General features: G+C 45.9%; 1 protein-coding gene across 2 annotated transcripts in view; it reads left to right on the top strand.

Annotated features, from left to right (window-relative positions):
• Positions 1–9647, top strand: part of CREB3L2 (cAMP responsive element binding protein 3 like 2) — a 74781-nt gene extending 65134 nt beyond the window's left edge. For both annotated transcript variants that reach the window (XM_084206709.1, XM_084206710.1), the window contains exons 9-12: positions 276–375; positions 1280–1406; positions 2089–2314; positions 3120–9647. In XM_084206709.1, coding sequence (XP_084062835.1) covers positions 276–375; positions 1280–1406; positions 2089–2314; positions 3120–3195 — 529 coding nt within the window. In that variant the 3' untranslated portion in view covers positions 3196–9647. The remainder of the gene's footprint in view (positions 1–275; positions 376–1279; positions 1407–2088; positions 2315–3119) is intronic.
• Positions 9648–20776: the final 11129 nt, after the last annotated feature.

Below are 20776 nucleotides of genomic sequence, written 5' to 3' on the forward strand. Positions count from 1 at the left end.
TAATTTTTATTTATAAAAACTTACTGAAAGTACTATGTTCAGGGACGTAAGCTGAGGGAAAAGCAAAAAAATCTTGAACATTTCAGTGCTAATACATATAAAAACTTGGTAAAATTAAAACCATTCCTTGCTAGGGATTTTAAATGAGAAGACTTTAACTATCTCTGCTTTATCCTAAATGCTGTATTAGTGCCACGTGTGGAATTTGAAACAAAAATCTATTTAACCAGCAGGCAGGTCAGTGTGTGTGATGCTTGTCTGTTTTTGCTTTCCAGAACACTTCTGCAGCAGTTGCAGAGACTCCAAGCCATGGTGGCTGGCAAAGTGTCCCGCTCCTGTAAGGCAGCTAGCACACAAACAGGGACCTGTCTCATGGTGAGTGTCCCCGAGGCTGGGAATTCTGAGGGAAGGAGAATCTCTTTCAAGGCACATCTCTTGTTCTGCAAAGCCTCTCAATGGCAAATTTGCAGCTTAGAGGACTCCTTTTCATGATTTAACAGTTTTGAGGGAGGTGAGACTTGTGACTGATGAAGATTAATGGTTGTGGGAAGGTACTGAGTTCTAGAGGAGGCTGGGCCTGTGGTTTTGGTTGGGTGCTGCAGTGGTGAAAGAAGGAGCAATGCTCTTCCAAGGGACCCACTTTATTATTTCCTGCAGTATTATATGGTGGAAATGGTGTCTAGGGTTGTAAAAGGAAAACGAGGGTGACCTTCGAGGCTCGTACTTTTGATACTAATAAAAATAAACTTGCTCAACCAAATCAAAATATGACTGAGGCTGTAAATCTACCTCTGTCCTATTTTCAGTAGTAGTAGTCAAGATAAGAAAATGAATAGAATGAAACATTTGCTTTTCCCTCCTTACACTCAGCTATCAAGTTCCCTTTATACCTCAAGTGCTATAAATTGATGGAAATAATTTACAAGGTGTAAGCTGTTCTCCCAATCTAGCCTCACTGTCACTTGGAAGCAAGACTGGGGCCAGCAGCAGAAATAACCTTGGAAATCCTCAGCAGTGCCTGTAATGCACACATGGCAGCTTTATCTGCATTTCAGCTTAGTGAGTAAAAAGGCAGCTGGTCAGAATGGTGCAGACATTGAAAATGAACCCCAGCCTTGAGATGTGCCCTTTGAAGCGCTGCATTGTCATTGTACAGGTGCCTTTGCTGGGTGTGCAGTGGTGAGGATGGCCCCAAATGGTTTGTTTTGGTAAAATATCAGTTCTCATGTGCGCATGTGGGTCAAGTGCACTCACCTCTCCTGCATCCTCCCTTTGCCAGATGGTGGTGCTGTGCTTTGCAGTAGTTTTTGGCAGCTTCTCTCAGAGCTATGGGCCATATCCTTCTGCTACAAAGATGGTGTTGCCCAGGCAGCATTCCTCACCAGAGTCCTACACAGATTCCATTGGTAAGTGACAGCTATTCCAGTCTTGCTCTTTGCTCAGCTCTACTTAAGCACTTGTTTTCCACACCCATGCCCAACCCCCTTCTCAAGCACCCCTTGCATTTCTGCTCCTTAAATGGCCATTTTTTCTTATAAACCTGTGTTTTTCTAAGAAGGATAGCTTGGCAAACTGTGCTGATGGCAGCAGACTTCATTAAAATGAGCAAAACCTTTTCCCCACTAGCCTGCTTGGTACCTCTGTTTAAAGAATTTTTTGCCTCTGTTTGCAGAACTAAAGTTAGTGGTCTGTGAAAGGTAGCAGGGTTTCTGCTTGGTAGCAGGTGTTCATACTGTTAAAATGCACAAATTATTTCAGTGGCTGTTTTCTTTGCCAATGTCACCAAAGAGTCCAAGGACTGAATGGGAAACTGTTAGCATTACGTAACCATAATGAACCAATATATTATCAAAGTTATTATTTAATTTTGTTCTTGTTTTTTGAATAATTTAGGGCTTTTGGATCCCTACCTAGACCATTCCTGTGGTTTCTTTCCTCAGCTCTCGAGTTGCCAGTTAATCACTACAAAAAGAAAAGGCCTTTGCAGCTTTGGCTCTGCCCTAGCAGTTTCCATTTCCTGCGATGACCAGGGCTGTTCTCTGAGCTGTCTGTTGCTCATCTCATTTTGCCTTCTGTCTTTGTATGCAGTGAGGTCAAGGAGCCTACTAATTTATGAAGAGCCTCAGCAGCTGGAGGAGGCACCCAGCCCGATCTCCCTTGCAGACCGCAGTGACAGACAAACAGACACCTCCAAGTTCACAGCGCTGTCCCTGGAAGCTGTGCCAGGGACGCAGCAGGATGACATCATGCAGTTCACAATAGCCAACGAGACAAGGCTAGAGAAATCAGTGCTGCTGGGCCTGCAGCAGCACAGGTGAGTGCAGGGCAGGCTGCTGGTCACACGGGTGTTCTGTGTCACTCTCGTTCATGCCTCAAGGGCAGAGGTTAGGCTGGCAGCTCAGCTGTGCTGGGCACCATGAGGCACGAAGGAAGAGTTTGGCTTTCGTCTGGAGAGCCCATAGGCAAAGTCACTGTTGCTCTGGAGAAGTGGTTGCAACAGAATTGTAGTAATGCAGCTACCAAACTCGGTACTTCTGCCAGAAATCTAACCCCTGTAAGCCTGTTAGTTGGGCCTACCCACTTCTTTAAAGCACTTACTTGTGTGCTTCCCAAAGGAATAAGCTTTTGGCAGTTGTATGGAAGTGTGAGGTTGTGATTCACTGGAATTTCAATGAGGTTAGGGCATGAAGAGCTGGAGTTTCTCACAGCAGTGATTTTACTAAAACAGAAAGTTTGCAGGACTCAGTCTCAAGAGACAGACGTGTACAATTATCTGACTACTTAAGTTCCTACACTGAGTTCCCTCACTTTTAGCATAAATGTAAGGGGTTTTTTTTTGCCTTTTTTTTTTTTTAGCATAAATGTAAGTTTTGCAGGCCTTTGAAAAGAGAGAGAGTCACTGGTTTAAATACATGTGCTTCTTTCTGCTGCACCTTTGCTTGCCTAGAACCAAAGAGATGACTACTTCAGTATAATTCAGTATCTTACCAGACCCAGCTAACTGACCAATACCTTGCTGGTAAATACTGAATGGCTCTTCAGCATTAGCCAAATCAAGCAGGATATGTACTTTAAAAAATTACTATTAGCATTAACCTTTGGTTTTTTGTTCCCTACAGAGTCAACTCGGAACTAGAAGGAAATGAAACACTGAAGATAATTGAAATAGATAGAAGAGTCAATGCCACCTCTTAAAAATAAAAAAGGCCTTTTTTCTTGACTTCCCTCATTCCCACATATTTTCAACCAAAGTTCCCCTGACTTGTCATCCTCAGTGAACCAAAGTACAAAAGAGAGGGAGTTCAACTTCTGCATTGACTGATGACGCTGTGCCTACAGATGGGATCTCTTGTCTTTGTAACTCCCTTCCTCACATTGCACACGGTCCCTGTCTCTGCTTTTATCCCTTTCCTGTCTAACACTGCGAGGGCAGGACTGAATTATTATGATGGCAGATGATGCCAGCAGTGTGCCAGTGACTGGTGGGTGTGTGTGCATGCACACAGCCTGATCTGAGCGCAAAGACCTTCTGGAGAAGGGTGAATTGTGCAAAACCAATGGGAACGTGTGGGTGATGGTTTTCTTGGGAGAAGGTGATGGAGAGAGAGAGGAGATGCAGCATGATGGTGCTTAGAGTCTCACCACAGCCCTTGAGCCTTTTGGGGGGATAGGGAAGCTCCTGTGCAGCCTGCTGCTGAGGGGACAAGAAAGGGCCTTGACACTGCTGAGTTCACAGCACAGGCAGGAGAGGGCTGGTCCCTGATGCTGCTGAATTGTCCTCCCCATGCTCTTTCTCCTCTCCCCTCCAGTCTCTTCATCACTTAGCAGGGTAGGTTGCTCTGTGCATTGAAAGTAGTCCTAGTGGGCTTCTCTGCTTCCACCCTTGAGAAATTAAGCAAAGATCAGTCACTGTCTTTACCACACACTGTGTGGGAGAATTACACTAGTTTAACTAAATCTGTTTAGAAAGCAGGTTTTGTTACATTTATGCAATATTTTAGATGCATGCCCTTCAGTCTGCTTAAGGCTAATCTATTTAGCTTAAGTCAGTTCCTTCCCAACAAACTAAATCAATGTAAGGCTTAAACCAGAAGTGCCTCCTGAGAGGACTGTATGGATTTAATTTATTGGCTTCTAGCTGGTTGATGAAAATTCTTGTGTAGACCCGGTCTCAGATTGTCTTGTGTTTTCCTTTCCTTGCCATCTTCCTGTTACTGTTGTAAATAGTATTTATTAGCTTTGAAAAATTTTGTTCAGGTAGTTGCAATGAAGAGAACTGAGCTTTCCTAACCCTGCAAGTGATCTGGGCAGACCCTGAAATTGGACAGGCAAACATCACTGAATGCCCATTTCCTTCCCTTAAGCTTGAATTGTCCTAAAATAAAGCCAGGTGTCTTATTTTCCTCTTACCTGCTTTTCCAGAGGTGTGATCTGAGGCCAGCTGCTTTGGGTACAGATAGGCTAGCTCACGCCTAGAGGTGCTGGATCCTGTATTAGCTGTGTGCCAAGGCAGCCTCTGATCTGAGGAGCTGATCATGTAGGCAGGAGACCTGTCAAAAGAGGAGTGAGATGAAATGACTGGCCCAGGCACGCTGAGAGAGCCAAGAGCAGCATTCAGGTCTGATCCTGGTCCAGTACTCTTCTCCATGCTTTGTATCCTTCTTGTCCCGTGGTGTTGTCTTCGAGTGTCCTCTCTCCCTCTCTCAGTACCCTGGTCATGTCTTTGCCTGAGCTGTGCTTCTTGCAATTTGTCTTTGCAGGGGCATAGTTGAACTCAGTCTAGAATTTGAGCAGGGTTTTATCTGGTTCCTACAGAAGGGCACTCATGCTCCATTGAGGATGGATCTAATGTGAAAATCCTAATTCAGCAGGCTAGCATAGCTACTTAACAGTTTACCAGAAGAAGTCAATTTAAAAAAAAAAAAAGTAATTTGAAGCTCTTTTTTCTTTTATTTTTTTTTCCTAATGATAAATAAGGGAAAAACTAACCTAGCCTTATGAATAATTTTTTACTATGTACAGTAGGTATTTCTTGCAACTATTCTATTTTGTAAAATATTGAATTTGTATTTTATTACAGCAGCTGTCGCACCAGTTCCTTTCCTGTTCTTCATTCTCCTTAGACTTCCTTCAGCATCCTATTTGCCACCCTCAGGCCTGACTCAAAATCCAGTGAAGTGAATGGAAGGGATTTGGTGAATTGGAGGGGACTGTGGATCAGTTCTCCCTGTGCCATTTTAAGAGGGTTTTTCAAATCAGTGAAACAAGTGCCTGACTCCATGAGCTCGTACTGATGGGCAGATTTGCTCTTCTAGGTAATGCCCTGTTCTTCTACCCAAGTGCCTTATTATTTTACCTGAGGTGACAATGAGAGGAGAAATGCTGTTGTAATCTGCTTTGCAAGTGTTCCCATCTTGGCATGGGTCAGCCTCCACCATAAAGTCTGTTTCCCTTCACAGTGATCCTGCTGGGTTCTCTGCATCATTCCAGTATCCATTAACAACTTTTGTATTTGGCTTTTTAAAAATGGTTCAAGGCTTCACATAAACAGTGATCACTTGTGAGTGGCACAAGGGGTGGCTGCATTGCTCAGCCACTTGAGGTCAGCAAAGTGACAGGAGAAAGCTGGGTTTGACCCCAACTGGTCAGCATAAGTGGGCAAGGTCACAGTTTAGAAAATTCCTCAAATGGTGTTTTCTTTCCAGAGCACCCTTGGCTTTGCTGCCTTTGAGGGAAACCAAGTGGTTAAATGTTCTGCAGAAGAGGCCCCAGGGTGTGAAGCACAGCACCACTTACCAGTCTTGCAGTTTGCACTGTGCAGCCTGTGCTCCTGCCCATTGCCAGCTGGATGGATCACCTCCCATTTCAGATACAGCTGGCTGACTTCACCGTGTGAAAACCAAAGTGGAACTCTTTCTCACCTCTTAAAGGATAGATGATTTTGCACAACCAAAATAGCTCCTCTCTGAAGCCTGCTGCACTGGCCACCATTAAAACTTTGCCCTTTTTTTTTGGCGTAATTTGGGCATATTGGTTCAAATCCGGTTGGAAGATAATCAATCATGTTTTCATCCTGAGCATTTTAAACTGGCCATGGTCTGGGTCAGGCCTCTGTACTAATCCATCCAAGCCAGTATGGCCATTCTGATTTCTTGTAAGTATTTGATAATCTATTACTATAATCTTAATTTGTGTACTCCTTTAAGTTATTTTTAGGTACTCTTTTTTAAGGAATCTCTTGACCTAGCAAACACATTGCTTGGGGATTTATTGTATTACATGTTACTTTATAATAAGGAAAAGCTTTGCTTCACTTGGCTATGTTTGTGATCATTTTTCTTCAGGGCCCTTAACAGAAGAGGTTTCTCTGCCAGGGGCCCAGGAATCCCCTGTCACCACCTACTCACAGGCTGTTGTGTGGCAAGGACCCACGACCTCCAGAGGGGGTTTGTGACCTCCAGAGGGGGTTTGTGCCCATGTTCTGTACCCAGCAGGGGACAGGAGAGGCAGGAGAAGGTGCCATTGCACTGCCAGCCTCAGCGTGCAGGGGTGACCCCCCTGGGAATGTTGGTGCACTGCTGAGCACGTGGAGAGGCAGCTTCTGTGCCCTGAGTTAAGGGCATGGGAGCAGAAAGGCGTATTCAGGGAGGATGCCAGTAAGTGCTTTGAGTCAGTTCAGCTCTATTACTTGGGGCCTTAGCCTTCTGCCAGTGTGCTTTTTGTGCTGGTCAGAGACTTGGTGCTGTGGAATCATACATGTGTGTGTATGGACAGGGTAAGCAAAGGCCCTGTGTGCTCCAGAATTTCCATTTCCAGTAGAGGACTTAAGTGATAAACTTGCAGCCCTCAGCTGTAAGGTTAGGTTGCTCACCAGCACAATTTTATACACACTAGTAAACTTACCTTTTGGCCTGTAGCTTTAGAGCATGTTTAGATCTGTTGGGTCTTTGCTTCTAGGGAGATAAGCTATGAAGGAATATAGGGCATTATTTTATATATATATGTATATTTCAAAAGTCTGAATCACAGGGCATGTGACGTTTCTAACCTTGTTACTAGGGTGTAGATAGTGTTCAGTTTTTTTCCCCCAGGCTATTTATAGTTCTTTGCTGCACTTCTTTCATTTCATCTGTACCACTCAATATTTTTCAGCAGCGCAGACTAATGGATTAGGCTGAGGTTCTTAGGCCAGATCCCAGCTGATACCACCAGCATGGTTCTCACACACTGCTCTTGGAGGCTGCAGGTCTGATTTATACTGACAGGGGACCTCTTCCTCCACATCTCTCTGTGTAACAGTGTATCTTAATGTGTTCTTGATTCTTCTAACGTAGACCAAAAATTCATCTGAAAACTTTTTTTTTTCCCTGCTAAAGAAACCAACCCACCTCTCCACTCCCATCCCTCCAAGCTATCGGTGGTGAATTCTGTCTAGACACTTTTAGAATGTAGGTCAAGTGAGTGAATGATGCTAATTGCTACGTTGGGAGGGATTTCCACTGAGTATTTGGGCTCTAGATTCTAGCTAATGCCAAGAGGCCATTGTTCAAAACCCACGCAGCTCAGAACAGAGGAATACAGAGTATTTTTATACTCCTGGTGACTAAAATATTTCTTTCTTGAGTCACTAATTAAAAAGGGAACATTTTGTATTCTGAAGGTGAAATGATAGGTCAGTACTTTGTAGCTACTAAAGTTGTCCCAGCCTATATAACAGAGTAGTGCTATGATGTGTTACTGCTTTGCATTTTCTAGTATTAAGGTTTAACAATTTTGGGGGTTGCAAAGGGGAATGAGCTGATGTATGTGTTAAGTAAGGTCTTTACAAAGAAAATGTAAGGATTCAATCCATCTTGTAGCTTTCTCATGGCCAATAAAGTGACATTGGGCATTCAGAGGATTTGTTGAAGGTTGATCCTGATTAATACTGCATTGCTTAGGTGATCAGCATCCATTCTAGACTCCAGGATTGAGAGGGAAATTGCAATCTGGTTTTCTCATTTTTATGTCAGGTCCTTTCTTGTCTGACCTAAAACCAATCTCCAGATTCTTCCTCCAAGAGCTGCAACTGAAGAGGTGAGAACAGAACATGAGAAAGCTGAATTTGTAGACCTGTCTTACAGAAAGGGTGAAAGAAAAGGCAGGTGAAGGGACTCCTTGCACCACAGGGAAGCCTTCTAGTTCTTGATTCCATAAATCAGCAGTAATAGCCTAAGTCAGCAGTGATAGTCTCTTTCATTTGTTACTTGCTAGGTTTAGGTTCACTCCTATTCCCCCTTGCTCTTTAATGCTATGCAGTCCTGTTTATGCATACCTGACCTTTATGTTATATCCCACTTTAAACAGCAGGTGAAAATCTTTCTGAGCCTTAGCAGTCCATAATGAAGGGAGTGGAGACAGAGAGGGAGAAGCAGAGGCAGGTACTGAATTTTGTTCAACAGAACTCTTGCTCATATCTGACTTTACCATAACAGACACTTTAATCAGTGGTGCTGATATAATGGCATCTTGCTCTCTTCATTTGTGCAGTTAGAGAGAATGAGAGTGTGTGTGTGTGTGTGTGTGTGTGCACAGGTGCATGGTGAATGATCAAAAGGTATCAAAACCACAGAGTTTTCTTCATGTAGTAAGTGTTGCTAAATAAAGGCATCTACCTGAACACACAGGGCACTTTGGGCTTGGTGCAGCAGAAAGTCCAGGCATTTCTCTCTGAAGCCTGTTCACATTCCACATCACTGAGCACTTGTAAAACTGTTGTGTGAATTGCTCAGAAGACTGTCCTGAGATTAATTGTTGACTAAATGTTGTTGCACTGTGTCATTTTGTGTGTGTGCCTAGATTGTCTGGCCTTTCTAGAGACCAGTTCTGGCTTGGTACAAAAAACTAATTACTTTATATTCTGGTATCATTTTTGGTCTGCAGAATTATGGCTTTGAATGCTTTTTTCATTATTTTTTTCTTTTTTAAGTGGTGTAAATTGCCTTAAAAGGTGGCTCCTGGGAGCACTGATGCCCTAACCACCCCTTGGGCACAGAGAGATGCAATCCAGGGGAAGCAGTTTCCTCTCTGAGGGTGCTGCAAGTACATCCCAGTTCCCCTGAGATTCTCTAGGCCTTCCAAGGGTAAATTACCTGGTGGTGCTCTCTTGAAGAGAAGTATCCATGGCCAATTCCATTGCCTTGGGCAGTCACTCTGCTGTGACACCCCTGGGGCACTTGAGCTGGTGTTTGCCTTTCCCTCTGTTCCTGTGAATGCAGTATAGGTTTGTGCAAACATTTAAAACTGTCTGAGATGACAGGGACAGTGATACTAGTGCAAAAGCACACCACTCCCCCCTCCAAACTCCTCAGTACACTTCATGGGGCCTCTTCTGGCTGCAGATATCTCTATTCTCTTGCCATGTCTATTTAACTCTGTCTGTGTTCAGTGACCTTTCTATTTTTGTACAAGTGCTGTCATCTGGATACGGTCCCACCTGATTGTTCACACTGCAAACATGTCCATTGGGTGGAAAGAAATTGCTGTTTTTCCTTTTTAAATCATCTGCCTGATTCTGTGAGAGAACAGACTACCTGCTTTTTTAGCCTAAATATCTATGTAGTGAAGTATGTTATGCTTTTCATTTCTTGCAAATAAATATTTTCTGTAGAAAAAAGAAATTGCTACTGGTTTGATTTCCTGATGACTGGAAAAAAATCTGGGCCCTCGACTTTCCCAGGTGTGCCAGCATGTGCAATGTGTCCATCTTCAACATTAAGTGGTAATTTAGTGATAGAAAAGGAGGGATATGGGGGTTTTACTGAAGCTGGCTGCCTCTGCCCTTTTTGAGGTTAGAGAATTATATCTCAGTAATGGGTGCAAATCAGGTGAAGGCCAACAGCATTTGACAGTGATCCTGACACTCAGTGCTCCAGCCCCACTGACAGTAAATTCCCTGTGCAAGTGGGATCCAGGAGGGCTGATGCTCCAGGGGACATTGCTGCAGCCCAGTGACACTGAGGAGCTGTGTCACCTGGAGGGACAGATCTCTGTGGGCCAAGCAGCCCAAACAGGAAGGTAAGGCTTTTCCCTGCTCTGGCTTTGCACTGAGCTGGTTTAAACTGGAGTGAACTCCACTTTCTGCTTTGGCTTTTTGGGATTGGTTCTTCTGCTGGCCTCAGCTCCTTTCCTTAGCCTGCCTCTCCCCTGAGATATTTTGGGAGCTTTCTCCAGCAATTTGGAAGTTGTTCTGCCTGTGTGAGCACCCAGAATGACACCTTACAGCCCAAAGCCAGCATCCAGCCAGGGCACAGAGCTGACCTCTGCTGCTTTGATAGACATGGAAAAGAAAATTCCTGATTCTTTCAGTGTGGGGACTCTGTGGCTTTGCTGGTCATCCAGGGAATGTGACGATGGATGACCTAGTACTGATGTGAAAATCATCCTGTGCACAGCTGGAATCACAAATATACATTAATTTGTTCTTTGCCAGTTTTCTGCTGGGAGGGAGACCTCATATATGAGTACCATGCATCCCTAGAACAGCAACCAAGAATTTATGTTCCACAGGAAATACTAGCCATGGAAGGAGTAGTTCCAGCTTAACTGAAAAGGGGAGTGAGACAGATGGCTTCAGTGCATCCTTCCCAAGGCCTCTTAGAGAGGGCTGCTCTAGAGTTTGGGGAAGGCAGCACACTATGGAAACTGGAACACTGTGGCCTGCACTAAATTTCTGGCTAATATGGATTTTTCAGAAATGCCTTGATTTGGGGCTAAAGAGGTTAAAGTAGCAAAAGAAATTGGCAGTGAGGAAGAAAAAAAGGAAGCTCTTCTCCAAGGATCTACCCTGTGTGCCTCTTGCTTTCCAAAGAGGGAGTTTCACTTGCCAGGACTATTGATCCAGGGCACTTGTTTGCAGCATCAAGCCATATATAGCATTTTTAGAGGAAAATCGTTAGACTGTGACTGATTGGGAAAGTTACCCTCAGCTTAGTTTTAGCTGAGCTCAGTTCCTCCAAGCAAACAAAACACAGGCCTGTGATTAGCCACTGGTTAGGAATCTCCTCAGATCTCCGTGTGCCCCTTGAAGCATCACACAGCAGGTGATGCTGCAGGGAGTCTGTGACTGAAAAAACCCCCACACAATGGGGAAATGCTGAGTGATGAGCTGTCAGCCTCCCCACCTATCAGCCTCCAGGACATGCTGTTCTTGGAAAAGCATCTTGCTATTTGAATCCAAGGCTGGATTTTGATACTCCTTTTTCAGGCTGATTCCTGTTGCAGGACAGGAGGAAGGATGTCCAAATGCAGCTTGTGATGCCTCTCATGGCATGTTTGGGTAGCAAACAGTGCAGTGTTCTCCTTGTGCTGTTTGTACCTATGTTACAGCAGCACAGACTTCTCCCCCCCTTGAAAGGTATTTCATGGAAGACTCATTCCTGATGCTCCCTTTCCTGATTTGTTTGCTTTAGGATTTTTTTTAGAAACGTGGGCCTCATGCTTGTGGCATGCTGGTGAATTTGGCTTGGCCTATTTATTCCATGCTTCAGATTCCTGCTCTGCAAAGCCAGTGGTAGTTTCCTCCTCTCTGTAAATCACGCTGAGGTTAAGCAGAGCAAGGTGATTCTGAGGAGATAGCAATTGGAAACAAAAGCATATTTCCTTTCTAATGAATAATAATTCTTGCCTGTCTTGTCTCCCTCCAGTTTGTGCCTCAAAAAGTCAAAGTGATTTATTTGATTTCTCATTTTCTTGGTGTTGTCTCCCTGTGGGCTTCAAATGGTTATGCTTTCATTATTGAATTAGTCTTGCACTCTGTTTGCACGAGTTCTATACATTAGTATAAAATTACTATTTGTTGTCCCTCTAGTAAGAAGGAAATTAAAACTTCTGGCCCCTGTCATTGCTGTGGCACAGCTGAGGGAAGATAGGAACAACTTCATGGCTGTAGGATTGTCTCATTTTCTCTGTCTAAAGAAATGCTTAGGATTTGGTTAGCCCTCTTTTTTAAACCTTTTTGATAAAAATCTGTGTTTGATCTGCTCAGCTGAGGTGGGTCTCTCCTTGCTGTGCCTCAACATCCCTCAGTTTCCCAATGGATGAGCAGTGCTCTACTAGACCTTCAGATGCTGACCAAAAGGGAAGGATGTTGTGGGTGGATCCCATCTAGTAACATTGGATCTGGAAAGGGAAGCTGGCCATTTATGTCACATTTAAAAAAAAAAATTTACAATTGGAGGAGATGCAAATACATGCATAGACATGTCTATGTGTATAAATTTATTTTTATATGTTTTGTATTTTTTTCCCTGAAAGTTGAATGTAGGGGGCTAACCTGGGGATGAATTTTGTGTGAACTTAAGGAATATGGAGCATTTAAAGTAGACTGACTTCTCACTGGCTAGGCTGGCACACTGAACAAGTAAGGTTGCCTCATCCTTTTCCTCCCCAATCCCCTTTTTCATATATCCATCTCTTTTCTATTAGAAAGAGAATTTTCAGTCCCTCCCGCTGCAATAAAACTTACCACAGTGCACACAGTCTGTGCACATTGGAGTGTTCAAAATGGGATTTTACAGGCATGTGAGTAATGGAATAAACCTTCCCTTGGCTTTACTCCAAAAGGCTGAAATCCCTCCTTTCGCTGCAGCTCCTCCATCATTCCCACCATCCACCCTGCTATTCATGGAATGCAGTATGGTGAGAAGTTCCCACCCAGGAGAAAGAGCTCCCCACCTGCTGAACCTTGTCAGCTCTCCCAGACAATCAGGGGAGGCACCACAGAGTGGTGTGAGGTGCTCATTTAACCTGACAGCTCTTAAGAGAACCCAGACCTGGGAGTTCAGATTTTTTAATCCCAGATAGTGGCAAAACCTGCTAAAAATCTATTTTTGTGCTCATCCTTTCCCTCCTGGCCCAGTGGTATGTCTGCAGCCACACCTTGGAGCAAACGTGATACTCCTACAAAGTTTGCACTGTTGCTGCCCTGCTGTACCCACAGGGATTGACAGCTCCAGCACAGGTGTAATGGCGTAAGCAGGGCTTTCCTTCACCAGCCTCAGACTCTCTCATAATTGCCCATATTCAGAAAAAAAGGCAAAGGAAGTCAATTTAGCTCTTCATGTTGCAAATGAGTCATGCAAATTGCAGCAGTCAGAGGAAAAATAGGTAATCCCGGAGCAGAGTTTAAATTTGGTCGTGTGGATAAAAGGGTTATTGACAAGCAGGAGCTACAGGAGAAAGCTTGTGCCTGAGGAGGAGGTGGCTCAGTGGCATGGATGTTCACTGGAGAGGGGGTGGGAAATCCTGGTGGGTTGGTAGGCTTTGCTCCAGATGCTCTGGGGGAGGTGGAGCCATTAGCTGGGGCACAGAGCTGTTCTCATGTGGACCAGAGGCTGGGAGAATAAAGCTGCGAGATGATGCACAGTGTTCTGCTCTCCGAGTGCAAAATTAATTTGCAGTTACAGGTTTTTTAGCACATGTCATTGGCATCTTCTCATAGCAACAGGCCACACAATTTTCACCAATGACAAAACCTCAAAATAGCACTGATGAGAGAGGGACTTATGGTGCCACTCCCCATCCTCAAAGCTGACTTTTGGGCTGGCGCTGAACTGCTCTTTGACAGGTCCAGCTCAAGATGGTTTAGTTTGGTTCTGCAAAAAATATTTGTCACATGGTCTTAAATTGAATGCTTTCACAAGGAACATTCACTACTGATTTCCCTGGAAGTTCAACAAGAGACTTTCCAGCTGAAGTCCCAGCTCTCAGTGGAAAAGGACCAATGGTTCCAGTGGAGGTCCATGGTGGTTTGTTGACCAATGGTTCCAGGGGAGCTCCATGCTGGTTTGTAGACCTCTCTGCACACAGCTCAGAGAAAGATCCAGACCTTCATTTTACAGCCCTGCATATGAACCTTAGTTTTGCTTCTAATAAGCAAGGGTTTTACGTTGCTCAATTATGCTTTATGTGCTTCACTAGTAATTAAAAGAAATCTGGGAATGGTTTTGGAAAGGAGTGAGGATCAGGTGTAAGGAATCTGTTGGCTGACATGAACCTGATTGGCACAGGGTTCACACAGAAGAGGCAAGGCTGCTTAGGGAAGCCATCTGTGGAGCACAGGAGTTACTGAAATCTCTTCCTGCAGGGTTTGCCTTCTCTGTACAGAGTAATTGTTCACACTGCTTTTTTCTTTTTAAATTTTAAAAATATCTTTCTATTTTGGATTGCATCACCTCAGGGAACTTTTGCATGCAGAAAACAAAGCACTGTCTGTGCATAATTCCTGCAATAATTTCTGTATAGCCACAGCCCTCAACCTTTTCTGTACTTTTTAATCTTACTGTCACTGTCAGCCCTTCTGCTGAAACATGCTGACACTTTTCCTCTGAAGTTTTCCTTAGTGTCCCCTAATGAAGAAAAGGGAGAAGCAAGGAACAAGGTGGGAGTACAATTAACTTTACGAAAGGGCACCGTGATGCTTGTCAGAAGAGGTCTCTGCCTCTGGGCGCTTTGATTCTCAGTGCATCAAATTGAGATCACCGGGGGAACAAACTGGAAGCGATCGGCAGACGAGGGCAGCGCTGGGTGCCCGGGGCTCCTGTGCTCGCTCGGGAAGATGTTCCTTCGGAAGATGTTCGCTCGGAAGGCGTTCGTTCGGAAGATGTTCGCTCGGAAGGCGTTCGCGGTGCGGCGCGGGCGCGGCCGCGGGGCGGGGCGCAGTCGGGCGCGGCCGCGGGGGCGCGGCGGGGGAGCGGCGCTGCCATTGGCCGGCGGCCGGCGGGGCGTGGCGGGGGCGTGGCCGGCCAGGAGTTTCCCACAATGCCCCGCTGCAGTGCGGCCGCCGATGGATGCTGCGCGGTCGCGCTGCCATTTGCAGCCGCCGCGGCTCGCAGCGCGCCCCGCGGCCCCGGGAGCTGCGGTCCCCCGGCCGCCGCCGCCCCCCAGCGCCTGCAGCCGCCGGCCGGCCCTCCCCTGCCCCCGCCTCCTTCTCGGCCCCGCTGCCCCGCCGCAATGAACCCCCCCGCCGCGGCCGGCGGGGAGGAGACGGGGGCGGCGGGCGGCGGCGGCTGCCGGGGGGCCGAGGGTGGCGGGGAGGCGGCGGGCGCCGCCGGGATCCCGGAGGAGCAGGGGCTGTCAGCGGCGGACGAGTCGCTGGAGGAGAAGCTGCGGAGCCTCACCTTCAGGAAGCAGGTGTCCTACAGGTGGGTGCCGGCCGGCGGGCGCCTCTCGCTGGGCGGGGAGGCGACCGGCGGGTCCGGCGGTGCCGCGGCCGGGCAGCGGCGTGAGGGCAGCACCGCCGGACCTGCCTAAGGGGCTTCTTCCTCAGCCCGAAGTCTGAAAGAGCTCTCCCAGATCTGCGTTCCCTTAAGCCAGAGAGCGAGCTGCTCCCAGCCCTGCTGCCGCCGTCAGGTTTAGGGTAGCGGCAGGGCCAGGGAAGATGGGGAGCGTGACGGGGAATGTGGGTGAACTTCGGAGTTACTCCGAGTCAGAGTCGGGGCTCTTGCCCGGCTGACTGGGGATTAGAGCTTGCCCTTTTCAGTGAAAACACAGCCGCCCGTGATCCCGGCGCCTCCAAACGCTCGTTAAGGGGATGGGAAAAACCTTTCCGGCGGCACCGCTGCTCCCGGAGGGGTTTGTCTGCGGGAATTCTCCCGGAGTGCAGTGTCCCCTCCCGCCCGCTCCCCACCCGCGCCGGCTGCCGTTGCGTGAGCCCCAGCGGCTGATAAGATAGGGGGGCTGATAAGACAGGGGGCTGCTGTGCCCGGCACCCCAGGCGTGGCTGCGGGCCACCAGCGGGCAGACAGCGGGTGCCACATGCCCTGCTACGGCCTGAGCAGGACGGTACTCTCATAATCAGGGTCTTTCGTTTTCATGGCTGTGCGTTTGCCTCACGTGTCTGATGTCAAATAAATGTTTTTGTTCCTCCTGTAAATACACCTGCGCGGTGGGGCCGTCGGTGGGGCTTGTCTGCTCTTCTGTTAGCAGCTAGGAGCTGCTAATTGCCAGCATCTGCCCAAACGGATTGCTGTCTGAGAAGGTCCATGCCAAAAAGTTTTCGAGTCTTACCTAATTCTAGTGCAGAGCCCCTGTGGAGGCAGCACACCATCAGTAACTAATGTTCTAGTGTGCTTAGGGATGAGCCCTCTCAGCTGGGAGGACAGGAAACACAGAGCTGTTACTTGCCCCTGCAAGAAAAGGGCGTCTCCAGCCCCAGGTAAATTAGCTGAGACTCTCCCCAGCCATGGGGATGCTTAATGTGCTGTCAATTTACAGCTGGGATAACTTAGGAGCTGGTCTAAGCTCTGCATGTGGCAGGGCTTAAAGGTGATGTAATTAAACACTCTTCATAGCTGAAGTTTTATATAATACTTGATGTGTGCAGAGAGGCTTTCCCCAGCAGGGCTGATGGTCCCAGAACAGAGTGTGAAGTTTGGGATGATGCAGCCCAGACTCAGTAAGGTGAGCAATGTGGTAATGAAAACTTACTGGATACCTCTGAAACCAACATTGCATCAGTCAGCTCTGGGTGCTTTTGCATCTCTACCCTGACAGTTTTCTTAGCTTGTGCCATTTAGGGGCAAATCCCTTTCAGGTAGAGGCAAAGTCTGAGCGAGCTGCTGAAATAAAGCGGCTGTTAACGAGACAGGTTTGCTCTTGGGACAGAAAGCAAGGAGTTTGCAATAAGTCTTCTGCCTTTTTTGGGGGTGGCATGGGGGTAGGGAAGAGGAGATAGCAAATCTGTTTCTCGTGTTCTGCTGTTTAGATTGTTGAGAAGCATGTTGAAGTTGTGGGTATTCTCGAAATTTTCTGCATGGTCAATATTTGTAAGGGTTTCATGTTAGATGCTTTTAGGAGGAAATGTTTTTATTTTTCTCCTCTCCTTCTTCTATGCAAGCATATAACAAGTCCTGAACTTTCAGATATCAAAGCCTTTTCTTAAGCATCTCTTGATGCATATCACTCGTTCTACTTAAGATATGCGCAAGAAAGTACATTTTGTTTGCACCCCTGGATTTCCACACCTTTTCCTTTTATGGCTGGTTTCCTATAGATAATATTCACTTTATCATTTATCCATAATAAGAACATTCTGGATAGATAGAAGAGTATAAAACTTCCACAGAAGACGTCCACTGAGTTCTCCACACCCTGTAACCCCAGTCTCTTTAAATTGCTACCATTTCCCTCAGTAAATTATGGTGCTGAAATACATTTCTGGATGCAAATGGCTATATTAGGTCCAGGAAAACCTATTTACATAGGCACTTGGACTCCCTTACCCACTGGCACAATAGAAATTATTGAAGGCTTCATAGAGCCTTTCAAACAGCTCATTTAGGGCTCTCCATGCAGGTGAATTACATTGCCATACACACCTTTAGAGCTGTTTTTATACATTCAGGAAAAAAAACCCCAACAGCTGGAACTTGCTTAAAATAATAAAGGTGCATGAAAATGAATGTAAAAGAATAAATCTATTGGTGGCAGTTGGAGTGAAATGGGAGGTCAGGGTACTGTTACAGCAAAAAAAAAAGAAGAGAAACTTCTTCTGTACTATTATTAAGCTGTAGTTTACCTGAGCCTGAGCTTAAAGTATTATCTTCCTTTATAATTTGTGGTTAAACAGCAAATATCCTCAGTGTAATACATCTCTAATTAGCTGACATTGTTGTGGCATGCAAAGAACTTGTTGGTTCCTCTAGAATTGTACCAATGGTTTGCACCGGTGTGGCCTGTGCCTTGAAATGCAGAAACTGCTGTATTAAATACGTCATGATTTTGTGTAGCAAACACCAATGTAGGCGTGTTTGTCCCCCAGTCAAACCAGCAGGAGGAAAAAAACTTGCTTTAAATATCGCAGGTATGCTTCGTGGGGAGCCCGACGATTCCCGAGACCCCGCCGTGTTCCCTGCTGTGCCCACCTTGTCGTGCCCACCTTGCCGTGCTCCCTGCCGTCCCCACCTTGCCGTGCTCCGTGCCGTGCCCACCTTGCCGTGCCCACCTTGCCGTGTTCCCTGCCGTGCCCACCTTGCCGTGTTCCGCAGGGCTCACCGTCCCGCCCGCTCCGCTCGGAGCCCACCCGCGCTCGCTGCGCTCCGGCCCCGCCGCTCTACTCTCACTGTGGGATGTGCCACTGTCCCTGCTGGTGCCACTGTCCCTGCTGGTGCCACTGTCCCTGCTGGTGCCACTGTCCCTGGTGGCTTCAGAGTGTGGCTGCTCCCGTGCCCGTCGCTGGAAGATCCCTTGAGCGGATCTTCCTTCGCCCCGGAGCACCGGGGCCGGGATCAGCCGGGGGAGCCGCCGGGGCAGAGGGACGGGACGGGACGGGGGGCTGCAAACAGAACCTTCGGTCCCTTGCAGCTCCTGTCGCCTTGCAAAGAGGGTGACAGCCAGAGAAATCTCCTTTTCAGAGAGCAATCTCCCTTTTCAGCTCTTCAACGAGGCCGAGCCATCCCACGGTTGGATGCTGACATTAGGATGGAGCAATTCAGCTAGGGACATCAGCTAAGGAGCAATTCTTAGCCCTAATTTATGTTTTATCCTGCAGATATGGAGTTAAATATCTTAATGATGTTTTGGCTCTTCTGCTGAAAATCTGACACATTGGCTCACAAAATGAAAAAGTACTCTTTTTTTTTTTTTTTAGTATTTTATAAACTGATAAACCCAAAAGTTCAGTTTCCTGCCCTGCTGTGAAAAGATTGGCAAATGAAAACTGAAAAGTGAATTAAATATGTACATCTGCCAGAGAAAAATGCTTTTTACAGTTTGGTTCTCAGAATAGTATTTAACCCATACACTTCTAGACCCAGCGGAATACTTACAAGATATTGCAACAGAAAGCTGTGAGGTAATTTTTTTTCCCTTTAATTTTTATTATTTTGTCATTGCAAAGTTCGTAAGGCACCTTGTAGTGTCTTCTAGATTAAGTAAAAGTTGCTTTCCTGAAGTAATTAGTGATATAAAGAGAAATTCAGATTATGCCAAAGATGGATGCTTAGTAAGACTGTACAATAAATATACAATGAAAAGCTAAGGTAAGAGGAAACCTGGAAACTAAAGCATTATCTGGTAGTCTTCTGCAGCTATTTGCTCCTCCAAAATCTAATCTGAAATGCAGTCTTGTCATTTAATTAAGCTTATAAAAATAGTAAAAGTAATAAAGAAATGAATAAAACCCCCAACCAAACAAAAGATCATCCCTAAAAATCAAAGCAAGGCTACCTAAAGAGCAAGCCAACTGAAACAATCAATAGAGCAAATGGTTTTTAATTTCCTAATTAATTATTATTTAGAATTTCAAGGAATCTTGATTAGTGGCACTATAAATAAAAATAAAGTTGTAATTTTCATGCCCCTCTTGTGAGAGCTCAAGAGAGAGCTTGATGTTTGGCAAACACTTGTCACCTGAGAATAGTTTTCCTGGAGAAATGCAATTTCCTTTTGACCAGGTTGAGAAATCCTGACTGAGGCAGTGGGTGGCAGGCTTTAGAAGTTTTGCTCCTCCTTGAGCCAGGAATTTCCAAGTTGGGGCTGTAATGAACATCTCCGAGTCCTGTGCTGCTAATTGGCAGCGTCCTGGCAGCTCAGTGCTCCCTCCTTGTCCTTGGCCAGACAGGGAATTCCAGCAGGGAGCCATGCATTGTCTTCTTGGTAATGAAGAGGTTGGAGGCACTCTGTCCTGAGCTCCCCGAGTCCTCTGGCCACCCAGCTCCACTCCTGGAAGAATTAATCACTGTGAAACCACCTCAAGGAGGTGGTTTGAGTTCCCTTGGCTGAGGTTCCTCCCCTGCTTGCCAAATGGATCTGTTTGGGATGTGCCTTGTGTGCTTTCCCGACCCTTCCTCTGCCAGCAGAAGCCAAGAATCGAGCTGGCCTCTCCCCCTGCACCATCAGCAGGAACTGCTGGCCTGCCCTGGCAGTAAGGAACAGGAGTTATAATTAGAGGAGGTTTTTTCACTGCAATTGAAAGGGAAAAAGTTATGGCAAGGAAATTCTGGGAGATCCTTATTACACAAACCCTGTCGCTTGATGAGAATTTAAGTACCTGAGACTACAGATGGGGACCAAAGTAGAAATGTAAACTTGGAAACATCCTCATATTTTTTTGTTCTTTTGTTTTCAGACATGAGAACAGTCATGAGACACGCATCACTTCTCAGTAAATATTAAATATAGACAGGATAATAGAGGTGTCTCCTATTACTAAGGCTTAATTGTTTTATGAAATGTGACAGCATTTATTAGTGTACTGTGAAGTTTTATAAATAACTTAAGCTGAGTGACATTTGTAAAAATGAAAACACCCAACACAAGCCTTTGATCTTTTGGTTGTGTTGTTTTGTTTCACCTAAGTTTCTTTGAATCTTAACACATTCTAATGCTATAAATGAGTGCAGCTACTCTGCATGAAAATGATGGATGGGTTTTTATTTTCTACCAAATGTCAAGGAAATAATTCTAACTCTCTGGCCTAATCTCAGAGGATCTGCATGCAACTGTCTCTGTTAGGAGTTGTGGGTAGGCTCTGTGCAGTCTTCTTACCACCCACTCGTGTAACAGTAACTCAATTTACTTTGTCACCCAAGACTTTCATCACCATTTTGTTGTTTCCTCCCCAAACAGATAACTGAGTGTTTTTGGTACAGGAGGGGGCCTTCATGAAGCTATTTGATTTATAAAGCTTTGAGGTGGAAACTCTGTGCTGCAGCAAAATGCAGAAAAATGCTAGGATAGTCAGAAAGAAGACTCCTACCATGGGAAAATCAAGTTGACATTTAAGGCTCCCTCCTGA

Source organism: Fringilla coelebs (genome assembly GCF_963513975.1).
Source record: "Fringilla coelebs genome assembly, chromosome: 5".
NCBI classification, from domain to species: Eukaryota; Metazoa; Chordata; class Aves; order Passeriformes; family Fringillidae; genus Fringilla; species Fringilla coelebs.